At 43.6% G+C, this 14,630-nt stretch overlaps 1 protein-coding gene across 13 annotated transcripts in view; it reads right to left on the bottom strand.

The window, feature by feature from the left end:
* Positions 1 to 2,626: 2,626 nt before the first annotated feature.
* The window catches only part of KIAA1217 (KIAA1217 ortholog), a 346,126-nt gene continuing 334,122 nt past the window's right edge, over positions 2,627 to 14,630 (bottom strand). For 9 of the 13 annotated variants that reach the window (XM_065921090.1, XM_065921092.1, XM_065921091.1 and 6 more), the window contains 6 exons: positions 11,295 to 11,414; positions 7,534 to 7,569; positions 7,308 to 7,385; positions 5,597 to 7,195; positions 4,960 to 5,082; positions 2,627 to 4,251 (listed from right to left, as the gene is read on the bottom strand). In XM_065921090.1, coding sequence (XP_065777162.1) covers positions 3,757 to 4,251; positions 4,960 to 5,082; positions 5,597 to 7,195; positions 7,308 to 7,385; positions 7,534 to 7,569; positions 11,295 to 11,414 — 2,451 coding nt within the window. In that variant the 3' untranslated portion in view covers positions 2,627 to 3,756. The remainder of the gene's footprint in view (positions 4,252 to 4,959; positions 5,083 to 5,596; positions 7,196 to 7,307; positions 7,386 to 7,533; positions 7,570 to 11,294; positions 11,415 to 14,630) is intronic. The other 4 variants (XM_065921093.1, XM_065921095.1, XM_065921102.1 and 1 more) reach the window with 3 other exon arrangements.

The raw sequence follows: 14,630 nt of genomic DNA, 5'->3' as shown, positions 1-14,630 counted from the left end.
ATTATAAAGAAAGCTGAGTGCTGAAGAATTGATGCTTTTGAACTGTGGCATTGGAGAAGACTCTTGAGAGTCCCTTGGACTGCAATGAGATCCAACCAGTCCATCCTAACGGAGATCTGTCCTGGGTGTTCATTGGAAGGACTGATGCTGAAGCTGAAACTCCAGTACTTTGGCCACCTGATGTAAAGAACTGACTCATTTGAAAAGACTGTGATGCTGGGAAAGACTGAAGGCAGGAGGAGAAGGGGATGACAGAGGATGAGACAGTTGGATGGCATCACCGACGTGGTGGACATGAGCTTGAGTAGGCTCTGGGAGTTGGTGATGGACATGGAGGCCTGGAGTGCTGCAGTCCATGGGGTCGCAAAGAGTCGGACATGACTGAGCCACTGAACTGAGTGAGAATCTGTTAGTAGTGGTTTAACAAAATCTGAGAGCTCACCCTACCTGACATCATTCCCTCAGTTAAAGGAACCAAGGTGCCCTTTTGTGAAGGGAGCTCTGGGCACCTGGGTTCAATCCCTTCAGGTATAGTAGTTTCCCCTCCAATTTCCTGAGCAGGCAGGCAGCGCTTCAGCCTTCATTACATTGGCTGATGCTGACCATCACCTGTGCATCTTGGCTAGGGCTCTGTGAAGTCTGACGTTCCAACTGGAAACTGTGTTTAGCGGCTCACAAAGAATTCTCAGCTTGTCCATGCACAAGAGCAAATAAGCTGACATGAACAGCTAGTTTGTGTATATATTTTCAATATACATTGTAACATATACATTATAATTTATATAACATAGTTGTTGAGATTATGTGGCATGATTAAAATGTTGGAGGTCTTTATACTTACAAAGTACAAGATAATGACTTTCTTTTTATTGCTTTAATTTTGTATCTATATGAGATGATGGATGTTCACTAAACTTATTTCTTTTTAATTTATAAAAAATTTTATTGAAGTTGATTTACAATATTGTGTTAATTTCTGTTGTACAACAAAGTGACTCGGTTACACATATACATACGTATTCTTTTTCTTACCCTTTCCATGATGGTTTGTCACAGGATATTGCATGTAGTTCCCTGTGCTATACAGGAGGACCTTACTGATGGTCCTGTATATAACAGCGTGCCTCTGCTGAGCCCAAGCCCCCCATTCATCCCTCCCCCTTGGCAACCGCAAGCCTGTTCTGTGTTTGAGTCTGTTTTTTCATAGGTGTGTTCATTCCTGTTACATTTCAGATGCCACATATATGTGATGTACATGGTATTTGTGTTTCGCTTAGTATGGGGTCTCTAGGTCTACCCCTGTTGCTGCAAATGACATTACTTCATTCCTTCTGGGGACTGAGTGATGTCCCACTCTGCACATGTGCCCCGTCTTCTCGACTCTGTCAGTGCACATTTAGGTCGCTTCCATGCCTTGGCTTTTGTCAGTAGTGCTGCTATGAACATAGGGGTGAGTATATCTTTGCAAATTATAATTTTATCTGGGTATGTGCCCAGGAGTGGGCTTGCTGGATCTTATGATAATTCTATTTTTAGTTTTCGGAGGAAACACTGTACTGTTTTGCACATTGGCTGCACCAGTGTGCATTCCCACCAACAGTGTAAGAGGGGTTCACTTTTCTCCACACTCTCTCCAGCATTTGTTATTTGTAGACTTTTAAGTGATGGCCATTCTGACCATGGTGAGGTGGTATGTCATTGTAGTTTTGATTTGCATTTCTCTAATTATTACTGATGTTGAGCATCTTTCCATGTGCCTCTTGGTCATCTGTATGTTGTCTCTGGACACTAAATCTAGTGTGGTCATCATCTCATGACATATGTAAGTCAGATCATTACACTGCACACCTCATGCAGCAATATGCATATTGTGTCAGTTGTGTTGCATTAAAAGTGGACAAAAAAGATGCCTGCCCTGAGTGCACCCTGAAACATGTGATTACAATGACTACTTAGTAGAGATGTACTAACATTTCTGGTGAAGGCATCCCAGCTCAGTAAACCTAAAGTCTGAGAACATTAATAATCAGGTGCTAAAGCAATAGTAACATTTATATTTAGCACCAAACCAAGTTAAATATTGGGGGTGGAGGGTCAAAAAATAATGATAAGCAAGTCCATGAGACTTCTTGTAGTCAGTTCATAATCTTGGTATTATTTTCACTAGTTTTTCTGCTGATATTTAAAATGAATACATAATAGGGTAATGTTAGTGAGAATATTTCCCTCTAGACCAGTGATCTCATTTAAAATTGAGAACTCAAAAAACCAAAATCTTAGTGATAAAGGCATTTTATTTCTACTTTACTTCTACTGGAGATGAAGAAGCAAAAGTTAGTAAGAGTCCATCTAGGAAAGGAGGGTGGTAGACACTCTATCCTGGTTTGCTTGCTGTCAGTTAACCCTTGCTAAGCCACAAAGAAGGTGGAGGTTTCATGGGAAGGCACTATATTTGTAATGAATTTCTCAGAAACTCACCATGCACTGCCCCAGAGCTTTCAGAAAACCCATCTGCATCTGGTTACATGTTTTCTTATCATGCCCTCAAAGCCAAAAGCATTTAACTTGGTAACAGTTACGTTTGTTCTTTGACTAGGAAGTAGTTATAGGGACAAGGTACAAAAAATAGTAAGCATGCAGCCCTTTATTTAGTTTTGCAAAGTCTCTGCTCATAGTTCTGTATATTACATGACTGTGTTATACAAATACACTTATTTACAAAAACACTCTAGCTGTGCAAACTTGTTGCTTGTTAAAAATGTTCGGGAAGTCCCATTTCTGCCCATCCCAAGATAGATGTTTAAAGCATGCATAAAAATGAACTTTGGTGTGGGAAAACTACTCTATGTGCTGTCACATACAGTATTTTTGGTGTCTATTTATATATTTACAAAAATTGATCAGTTTACAGAACCGTACAGAAGTGTACATTTTAAAATCCACAATGCAGTAGTGTGGGTTACCAGGTCTCAGAAAACAAAGGGAGGATTTAGATACTGCAAAGAAAACAACTAGAGAATCCCAACATGTTGAAAAGAAAGAAAAGCAGAACTAGCTTGCTTGGGCTGGCAAATTATTATACATAATTTTTATGGCAGTGCAGTAGGGTTGATAATTGCCTTCTACATGTGCCTCTGTGTCGGCTTGTGTAGAAGTTCATTGGCTTCTTGTCTAGCACGCTACTTTCAAATGTACAATGCTATAGTATCAAAATGTTTTGGCAAAAAAGATCTCGAAAGGAACCATGAAGTTTTGACAAAAATAGAAATCTGTAATAAAGCTAAATAACACTAAAATAAAAGGAAATATAATAGTATCTGTTTTACAATTTGTATAGTCACACTTGTGTATTTCTCTGTTCACTTCTAGTCTCCGTAATGAAAAATATTTTTATACAAAACATACTAAAATTCTGGAATCATACATGTTTTACATGCTTAATACATTTTTTATTTTCCTGTCTCACACACACCCTTCTCTCTTGCCATACTCTCCTTTTTGGTAACACATGCTTGCTTCATTTAACAGGTACTGAATAGAGACAGTAAATACTATGTAATAGAACAGCAACAAAGTAAAAAAAAAAAAAAAAAAAAAGCTTTACTGAAGTCTATTAATCCAGTATTTAGCACATACTTTGCATTAAGCCTCAAAGTACAGCAATATGTTACATTCTCTTGTGAAAACAGTAAGACTGTTAAAAAAATTTTTTTTTATTAAATGTAACTCCAACTTGTGTTTAATTGGATTTGGCCTTTAAGAGGTTTCCTTTGCTGTGGATGGGGTGGCTTTGCTTGAACTTCCGTTCTGTGCCTTGTAGCTGGTGAGGCTAGGAGTGTGGCTGCTCCTGATGCTCTTTGCACCTTGATTCAGTGAAGTGGGGGAGGCAGGGGAGGGCGGGGAGGAGGAGAAGGAAGGAGGGGCTGCTCGGCCATTTTGAGTCTGCAGTGAGAATGACAGATGGTGACCTTTACCTGTATGAGTGGGGCTCTGAAACTTTAAGGAGCCATTAGAGACAGAGGGGATCAGGGAGGCGGAGGGAGCAGGTCGTCCTGTTTGGGGGCTGAGAGGGTTAGAAGGAACCGATGGTTTAGTAGCAGGCGGATTAGGGAAGTTAGGGCCGTCACCACTAGAAGAAGGCAGAGAACCGCTTTTCCCAGAGCTGGGAGAAAGGGCTGGAATCTTAGAAGCAGGTAAGGAGGGGAAAGTAGGCTTACAGTCCCCACCAGCTTTCTTAGCACTTCCATTAGCCTGCAAACAAAGATGGCGGGAGACAGTTTGTCAGAAAGCTGGTAACACCATCAGTCCACAGGCTCTGGCAACACAGCCCTTCTGAGGATCATTAAATTAAAGACACCAAACCAAACTTAAACCAGTTCAAGGCCTGAGCTAAGTCTTGTCATGCTGTACTGGGCCTGGTAGAAACCCCCCAAGCGCCGGGCGGAGGATGTACAGAACAGGGAGGAAGGAAGAAGAGCGCTTGGAGAACAGGCACACCATTCTCCTACCATCTCTGGGTTCGGGGGGCGGGGGGCATGCGGGGGCTGTTACTGGGGTGGGGGCGGGGCACCATGATGGTTAATGGGCCTCTAGTGCGATGCAGTCCACACACACATTAGCACTGGTGACTTTCAGGGCAGCCTTTCTCTTGCTTTTCCCTAGGTGTCCTGATGATCCACTACACTCCCCCAAGGAAAGCCACCTGGCCTGCCACCTTGTTTTTACAGGTCAACTTTGGAGTCACACAGTGAAAGATGTTTTATTGCGCGCATGCAAAAGCGTGGTGAGAAGTTCAACAAAGGCTTTGAGACTCTCTCTTCATGCCCCCAAATCCAGGATGTCTAGATAAACCGTATCTTAACAAAGAAAAAATGCAATATTTGGTATGAACTAAGTCAGTGAGTTGCTTCTCTTAAGCGCAAGAGTGTCCATCCAAAAGTGGGTTTAAGGTAAAACTACCTGGCGGTATTGGCGGGGATCCTGCAGTTTGGACTGCTTGCCAGGTTTGTCCAGGCTTCCAGGTCTGTTCTTGGAACTCATGGGGACTGGCATCCTGCTCGTCTGAGGGGTCCCGCTGGAGCCCTGTGGGGAGGAGCGGCAAGAGGGGGGAGAGAAAGGATGGTGTGAGTGGGTCATCCGAGGCCGCCCCACTGTGTGCAGAGAAGCTCAACGTGAGAAGCCACAGCCCTACATGCAGGACAGATCTAGGAGACGGACATCAGGAGACACCACTGGGGTTAATTCGGAGAATCAAACAATGAAACTGCCCAACTACTGATCAAACGGATTTTAATGTGAGTATCAGAGCAATCACTTCAACGGCAAATAGCTGGCCCAGCATCCTTGGGGTTTTCCCAACACCAGTCAGCAACAGAGGTAAAAACAGAAATCGATTAGCTGTTAGACACCTAGCTGTTGTTGTTTTGAAGGCGAGGGAAGAAGTGTGAGAGAAAGGGATCATGGTGAACAGACAACAAAACAAAACGAGCCACCTGAAAGGAAGCGAGTCAATCACAAGACACCTTTTGCTAATGGTGATTATGGCAGATTTAAGAAAGCAGCTGGCTCTTTTCATTTTTCCATCAGACCAAGATACCTTACGTGAAGCTGAAGGTATAGATGAGGGGGGCTCTAAGGCAGTGGATGCTTCATCCAGGACTAGCAAGGACGGGGGACCGGCCTCCTGGGCCGTGTGGGATGAACTTGCAACAGAATCTCTGTGGGAAGAACACGAGGTCTCAACTAGGGCTTTGGGACTCATCTCACTGATGGTATTTTCCAGCTGTTTGATGGTCTGCTCCAGGCTGTCCAACGTTCTGTAGGTATTTTTTCTGATTTCATCAGTTCTCGAAACCGGAGCAGTGCTCTCCGGGTTGGGATGCTCTAGTCTCCTGAGCAAGCTTTTAGGGGCGTCTTCAGATGGAGACCTACTGATCTCGAATCGCTTGGCTTCCTTGTGCTGCTTCAGCGTGCCATCCTCCTCCTCCTCTTCGTAGACCACCACCTGTAACGTCTTCTTCCCAGTCTTGGTGCCTGTGCGAATGGCTTGCGTGAGAGCCGCAAGCTGCTTCTTTGGGAATTTGAACTTGAACTTTCTCTTGGGGCTTTCAAACTGGTCATCGGTCACGTCACCCTGGCTTTCTGAGCTTGGAGAATCGGTTGCGTTGAACTTGATCTGCTCGGTTTTATTCACTTCCTGTCCTCCTGACACTCCTGTCTCCACTGAAAGGAAGTGTGGCTGCAATTTACTCTTAGCCTCCTGCCCTGCTCGAGGGCTGCCCAAAGCCCCCTCCTTAGGAAACTTTTGGGGAGTGTCATTCTGGACTGCAGGGTCTCCAGTCTCCTCCTCTTCCTCTTCCTCTATCTTTTCTTCCCTCATCATTCTCTCCAGTTCCTCATCACACTCCTCAAATATGGTTGAAAGTCTCTTGTATGCAGCCCGGATGTCCATGGGTTCATCAAAGATGATGATCACGGGTTTCTTGTCCAGGCACACCACAGGTTCTTCACTTTCAGTGCCTTCCTGCTGGGACATCATCTCTTTTTTTGCATCAATGTTGACCGTCTGTACGTCTTCCCCCTGTCGGCTCACTATATCGTGGACCTCCCCGCTGGAGAGGACTTGGACCGCGGTTTTGGTGATCATGAAGGCAATGTTGTCGGTTGCCTTCTCCTCGCTGGGAGAACTTGGTGTGGACTCCCCTTCCTCACTAAGGGTCATGTTAGCATGCTTAGCTCCCTTTGGTCTTAGGACAACTTGACCAAATTCTGTCATGGGAACCTCTTGGTCTTGAGTTTTGACATCACAAGTCATCAATTCAGTTGATCTGGTGGGAGAGGGAAGGTGACCCTTCTCTGAATCTTCTTGTCCTTGCTGACTCACCCCCTTTGTCTTCCCATAATTCATCTTCTGATTCTCAGCGTCAGATGCAGGGTACTGCAGCCCGGAGATTTTAGGTCCTTTGTTGATTTCACATTCGAATGAACTAACGCCAGAGAAACTAGAATTGACCTTAGACACATTTTTCTGGGAATGGTTTTTACTGTCTCTAAGTAAACTCTTAGTGGAGAGGGAACTTTCCTTCATTGAGATGTCAGTTTTGTATTCTGCTGTTCTTGCTGCATCAGAAACACTATTTTCCATTCCTCTTTCCCACTTAGGATGGTCACTAGGTGTGAGAGCCCCTGGGGTAACCTGAGAGGAAGAGTGGAGGGGGGAAACCACACAGAGTGATCAGAAATGGATCTGCAGAGGAAGGGAATCAATCTGCATGGTATCAGTTGGAACACATATCTGGTGAACTCACCTTCCGGGATTCCACTGGGGGGCCATTTTCATATTCAACATCAGATTTCCGTACGTCTTCGTGGAAAAATTCCAAATTCTGGTAGAATAGTGTAGGACACGTTACTCCACAAAACCACACCCCCGCCCCCAAAGTGGACTACAACTAGTGTTCCTTTAATTACACTTCCAAAACATGCGGGCCAAGCACGTCTGTTACACACCAGTCCAAGCCTACAGCTGTTTACCTTGGGTTGCTTGGTTCTCCAACTTCCAAAAATGCCCTGTGTTTGCACAAGATGAAAATCTCAATTAGCAAAATGCTTCAAGGATTTCAAATGTTGGTAGGGGGAGCAGTTAAGAGAATATAAAGGAACTGATTCTGGACCAGCACATCCTCTTTTCACCATCTGACTGTGCACTTAGCTGACTCTAAAACCAGAGGATTGGGGTGGCGTTGTAGAAAGCACAATATATCAGCAGGCAGATTTTGATTCTGGCTCGGATATGCCACTTAACTGTGTTATTTTAGGCAAGTCATCTCACTTCCCTGGGCCTCAGGTTTCTTGCTTATAAACCAAGGAACTAGACCAGGAAAGTTTCCACATTTCTGCCAGATGGTTATTTCAGTCTTAGCTATGCTTCTTGTATGGGGATCATCTATAAGGGCTCTGCATTGGTCGGGTGTGGTACTTTGAGATTAAAAAATAAACCCCAAAACCATTATTTTTCCCTGGTCAAATCATAGCTTTGAAAACATACTTGTAGTTTGTACTTGCACTTGCCAAGCAAAGTGTCAAAATAACCTTCAAACTAATCATAGCCAAGATGATCAAATCCCCATTCAGAGTGACAGTGCCTCCAAAATGTCATCTAAACATTTAGAAAACAGATACTTGAGGCTGAAGTGGTGACTGTGCCGTCATGATTCAGCTTTGAGACGCTGGGTGCTCTGATTTAGAGGGAGATGTGTCTGAGGTTCCCACCAAGATTCAGAGGGTAAGAGCCCAGTGGAGAGGACCGGGTATGGAGAACGCGCTGCCTGGGGGGAGCCTCGGGCCCCGTCCACAGCCCTGACACCAGCCCCGCCTTGTCACTTCCAGGGCCATGCTGGCCCTTCTTCTGGCTGCAGAAGCCCAAGAGGAAGAGGTGGTCAGAGCAGACTGGGACATGACCCCAAGAAGGCGGCTGGGTTGAAAGCAATGACAACATAACGAAGCACAAGAGCCCAGGCCCCACCAGGGACAGCCTCAATCAACCCTACTGCCCAGCCAGAAAATGAGAGTATCTGTACACATCCAAGGAATAACAGAGAGACGACAAAGTCAGTGTTAATCACATGGAAATACGGCAGAGGATCCAAAGTGCGGCAGCCATCAAACACCTCCTGTTTAACCTCTCCTCATCCCCATCGGGCCCCAGACAGGTTCAGTGAGATTCAGCTGCTACAGTGTAACAATATCTCTTGTGGGATTTAAAATTCAGATTTTAAATTTAGATATAAAATGTTGTAAGAAGAAAAATAAATGAGGTTTTGTCTTAAGATTTCGATTCCAAAGAGGGAGTCAGCATAGTCTGCTAGGACCTGAGTGTGAATATACCCAGAGAAGGAGCTGGCATGTACAGGGCTGCTGTTCTGCTGACCCCGTTTACTGGGGGGTTAGGGCTGGCATCTGTTCTGAATGGTCAGCCCACGTCATACCCAGTGAAATATTTCAAATGCCACCCAGAAATATATGTATTTTAAAACAGATCTAGCAGCAAGAATGGATCTGCTTCGTCAAAGGAAAATGACTCTCCTCTGATGGAAAGTCACTAAGGTAAAGATGTTAAGTGTAGGTTTCACATGACCTAGCGTTTTTGGTGCCGGGCTAGAAAAATGAAGGCAGGGATCAAAGCAAGTGAATTAACTTTATCAAGGGTAACTTATTCACAGTTGTCATGTAATCTCACAATGATAACTTAGTCTCAGATAGTCAAGACTCTGCATGAAACATAATTAAGTCTCATGAATGTATCTGTTTTGGGACTCTGAGATTTGACTGTTCAGACAACTGGTGAAGCAGAGGTAATAAGCATTTGGACAAGAAACCAAAATTAGAAACGTAAGTTATACAAATAAGTACTAGGCTAGCACTTCACAATAGAGGAGAAGAATTTTAAGAAACATTTGATTTATGGAAGAGAAGATGAATAGCCCAGGAAGAGGTTAATAATGACAACAATTTGGGGACAGTTCTGATAGTCATGGTTATTATGAAGGAGATAAGTCTACTCAACAGGATTATCCAGAAAAAGCACCTGTAATTAAACCTAGTGTTTAATGGCCTGGTGTTGGACAATCAGTATAGACTTGCTCTGTATTTGATGGACCCTTGATTGAGATCTATGTGATCGATGGGATATGGATTTCTAATTGTAGGGCAAGAAACCCCATGCAGCATTTTAGCAAATTAGAAAAATTCTACAGTGAGATGATGAGTTTCTGGAGGGATCCTCAAGAAGCTCCTGGTTAGTATTTTAGAAGAAACAGTCACACTGGTTCAAGTGCAGCACGTAACTCGGGACACACCAGAGCCTTCTATAAGGCCACAGAAGGAAATTGCTCAGACTGAAGAAGCAACATATTTCCATTGTGACTGTCACACATTCAATTCATACTAATAGGAGATTTTCTTCATGAGAAAGGTAAATCAACAATAATCTCCCCTGGTGCATAGAGATCCCCCTATCACCTGGTTAACAGTTTCATTTGCCAAATATGTGGCAGGGGGAGTTGACATGAAGCTCTGGGATGGCTGGCGGCTATAAGCCAGGACTGCATCTCTTGAAGGATTGTGCTTGAATAGCCCTCTGGTTTTGTGATCCTGTATCTTTTCACTGAACTTACTTATCACTGGACCAAGGTAGCATGACATGAAGTAGCTACTGGCTCTATGTTATGGCTGATTTGTTTGACTTTATTTAAAGGAAGCTAGAAGCTTTGAATTCTAAGATACAAGTTCCTGGCAGAAGATGTTAAGACTTTTTACTCTGAAACTAAGAGGCTTCATTCATAGAAGATGACTGTTTTCCAAAAATCATCAAAGCTCCAGATTCAATTTACAGAATTGAAGTTCAGACATTCAGGTTAATCTCCTTTCCTTAAAGTCCTTAGAGGAAAGGACTTTAAGCTAAGCCACCAGGGGCTTCCTTGGTGACTCAGCTGGTAAAGAATCTGCCTGCAGTGTGGGAGACCTGGGTTTGATCCCTGGGTTGGGAAGATTCCATGGAGAAGGGAATGGCTACCCTCTCTGGTATTCTGGCCTGGAGAATTCCACGGACTATGTAGTCCATGGGGTCGCAAAGAGTAGGACATGACTGAGTGACTTTCACTTTCTTTAAATAAGTCCTTATGTCATGACAGTGACCTTGTTTCAAAGCCTAGTTATCTCTTTGGAAACTTTGAGAATGACACAATGTATAGTAGCACTAAAGTGATACTGAGCTTGTTGACTTGGAAGGTGCACTTTGAGAATCTGTAGTAGTAACAAAAACTCTGGCATCCTCAAACATGTGTGAACGTCTCCATGGATAGACCTGTGGATGGCCGGTCAACAATTTTGCTGTGCATTTTCTTCCTGGAATCTAAAGCTTTTGCTTACTTTTAATGTAGACATCTTTGGTTCAGAAGACACGTTAAAAATTAGAAAAAGTGCTACCTGCTTCATGTTTCCGTTTTATCTCTTAGAGTTCTAGAGAATCTAGATGATGTCTTATCTTTGGTTTGGGGAGAAAATGCCTAATTCTGCATCTACGGTTGTGTGCTGTGCGCAGAACACAGCATCCACTCTGGAAACCCGAACCGGAGGTCTCTAGTGAGCCCCAAGCTGTGTCTCCATTAGTTTAAGGAGGGGGGAAAGGTGAGGAAGAGAGAACGCATAGAAGCTCAAGCACAGAGCGATGTTAGCGTCAGAGCCAGGAAAGAAGGACGGTCCACGGGGTGGCCAACGTGTAACTGCCACGTTACCTTCTTCTCCTTGGATGGGGCGGTGGCCCCCGGCCTAGTGTCTTTAACGTGGCTGTCAGCCCGGGACTGCTCAGCGTGACTGTTTGAATTTACATCCATAAAGGAACACTTCTGGAATGCCTAAGGAATTAAAATACTGAGGTTAACAAGGATGGAGTGCACTGAGGCGGTCAGAGGGAACAGCTGGGAATCCAGAGGACTTCCCGGTTGAGACCCCAGCCTGGTCCTGTGTGTGGGACTTGCTGGGGCCAGGGAGTCGGTGCCCTGAAAACCGGCTCCCCAGTTGACCTCAGGTCAGCAAAGTCCTTATTTTTGGGGCCAAGATGAAATGGACAGAGCCTTTGAAATCAAAAGTCCTTTAATTCTGTCTGGGTGAACCTGATTTGTACTTAGTAGGGCTTCCTTGAAAGAGTTTTGACCCTTAAAAATGCTGACTGTGTAAACGAATTAATAAGAAGCTATCTTTCCAGTTTCCATTATATTTTTGCCAGTTTTATTGAGAGGAAAGGGCACAAGATACTGTAAATTTTTAAACCTTAAAATGGAAGTCATCTTTAACAGTTCACTGTTTGCAGTAGCAACATACTCCCATGCTCTGGACTGTTCTGCTGTAAAATAAAGTGAATTTTGAGCAGCCTGGGAGCAACCAGGACCCCACAGACTTGTCTCTGAAAACTAATGACTGTAGTTACAGGAGTGGAGGGCCACTCTAGTGAATAGAGTGAGGGCAGCCAGCTTTCAGAGAGAAAGCATCAACTGTGTATAGGGCAGAAAGGGAGCGACAATACACACGATGGTAAGAGCAGGAGAATAACCCAAGCAGCGACGTTCCCTGAAATTACTGGTTCGGTCAGGCTGCAGGACATCCAGTTAAAAAATACCGTTACCTGGGCTACACCTGGAGAATTAAGCCAGACTCTGGACTGTAGGACTTTTTTTTTTAAGTTTTCAAATTTTTGTTTAAAGGAACTAGGGTTGATTTATAATGTCGTGCCAGTCTCTGTTGTACAGCAAAGTGACTCGGTTATATACATAACGCACGTTCTTTTTTAAAGATTCCTTTCCATTATGGTTTATCACACGATACTGAATATAGCTCCCTGTGCTATGTACTAGGACCTTGTTCATCCATACTATATATCTTTATATAATAGTTTACATCTGCAAATCCCCAACTCCCAGCCCCTCCCCCCCTTCCTCTCCCCCTCGGCAACCACAGGTCTGGTTCTGTGAGTCTGTTTCTGTTTTGAAGACAGGTTCATTTGTGCCACCTTTTAGATTCCACATACGAGTGCCATCAAATAGTATTTCTTTCTCTTCCTGGCTTGATATAGTATGATAACCTCTAGGCCCATCCGTGTTACTACAGATGGCATTATTTTATCCTGTTTTATGGCTGAATGCTATCTATTGTATGCATGTGCCACGTCTTTATCCATGTATCTTGTGGACATGAAGGACGTTTCATGTTTTGGCTATTGTGAACTGTGCTGCTATGGACATAAGGGTGCATTTATCTTTTAAAAACTGGAGTCGAGTTGCTTTATAATGTGTTAGTTTCCGCTGCACAGCAGAGTGAGTTAGCTGTACGTACACACACATCCCCCCTTTTGGGTTTCCTTCCCACCTGGGTCACCACAGAGCGCTGAGTGCCCTGTGTTATGCAGCAGGTTCTCGTTAGTTATCTACTTTACACACAGTAGTGTACATGTCAATCCCAGCATCCAACTCATCCCAACCGCCCTCCTTTACCCCCTGGTGTCCGTATGTTTGTTTTCTACATCTGTGTCTGTTTCTGCTTTGCAAATAGGTCATCTGTACCATTTTTCTAGACTCCCCATATATGCATCAGTATATAATATTTGTTTTTCTCTGCCTTCACTCTGAATGACAGTCTCTAGGTCTATCCATGACTCTGTAAATGGCACAGATCTGTTCCTTTTTAAGGATGAGTAATTCCACTGTCATATCTTTTTGCCTCTTCATACTGTTCTGGAAGGCGGAGAAGGGGATGACAGAGGATGAGATGGTTGGATGGCATCACCGACTAGACGGACATAAGTGTGAGCAGGCTTTGGGAGTTGGTGATGGACAGGGAAGCCTGGCGTTCTGCAGTCCGTGGGGTCATGAAGAGTTGGACACGACTGAACTGAACTGAACTGAATTCCACTGTGCTGGGTTGCCCAAAAAGCATTCTTCAGGTTTTTTGGTTTAAGAGTTATGGAAAAACCCAATTGAACCTTTTGGCAAACCCAATATAGATGGACCACATCTTTGTCCATTCTTCTGTTGATGGACATCTAGGTTGCTTCCATGTCCTGGCTATTGTAACTAGTGCTGCAGTGAACATTAGGGTGCATGTTCCTTTCAAATTATAGTCTTCTCCAGATATATGCCCAGGAGTGGGGTTGCTGGATCATATGGTAGTTCAATCATTAGTTTTATTTTTTAAAGAAACTCTATACTGTTCTCCATAGTGGCTGTATCAATTTACATTCCCACCACCACTGTAGGAGGGTCCCCTTCAATCCACACCCTTTCCAGGATTTACTGTTTGTAGACATTTTGATGATGACCATTCTGACCAGTGTGAGGGGAATCCTCATTGTAGTTTTGATTCGCATTTCTCTAATAATTAATGATGTCAGGCATCTTTTTATGCACCTCTTGACCATCTATATGTCATCTTTGGAGAAATGTCTGTTGAGGTCTTCTACCCATTTTTTTATTGGGTTGTTTATTGTTTTGGTATTGAGCTTCATGAACTGTTTATTTTGCAGATTAATCCCTTGTCAGTTGCTTTGTTTGCAAATATTTGTCCCATTCTGAGGATTGTCTTTTTGTCTTGTTTATAGTTTCCTTTGCTGTGCAAAGTTTTTGAGTTCAATTAGTTCCCATTGTTGTTTTTGTTACTCTAGGACTTGGGTCAAAAATCTTGCTGTGATTTATGTCAAAGAGTGTTCTGCCTGTGTTTTCCTCTTAAAGAGTTTTATAGTATCCAGGCTGACATGTAGGTCTTTAATCCATTAGAGCTCTGTCCAGTATATGCCCCGGAGAGGAATTGCTGCCTTCCACTCAGCAATTCTATTTTTAGTGTTCTGAAGAATCGCCATACTGTTTTCCAAGTGGCTGTACCAACATATATTCCCACCAGTACTGTAGGAGAGTTCCCTTTTTTCTTCACCCTCTCCAGCATTTGTTAATTGTAGACTTTTTAATGATGGTCATTCTGAATATTGTGAGATGGTATCTCATTATAGTTTTGATTTGCACTTCTCTAATAATTAGTGATGTCGATCATCTTTTCATGTGCCTCTTGGCAATCTGTATGTCTTC

The sequence above is a fragment of the Muntiacus reevesi genome, chromosome 2 (assembly GCF_963930625.1).
Source record: "Muntiacus reevesi chromosome 2, mMunRee1.1, whole genome shotgun sequence".
Lineage (NCBI taxonomy): Eukaryota > Metazoa > Chordata > Mammalia > Artiodactyla > Cervidae > Muntiacus > Muntiacus reevesi.
Note: the sequence above shows the minus strand (reverse complement) of the source record. Positions and strands in the feature narration are given on the sequence as shown.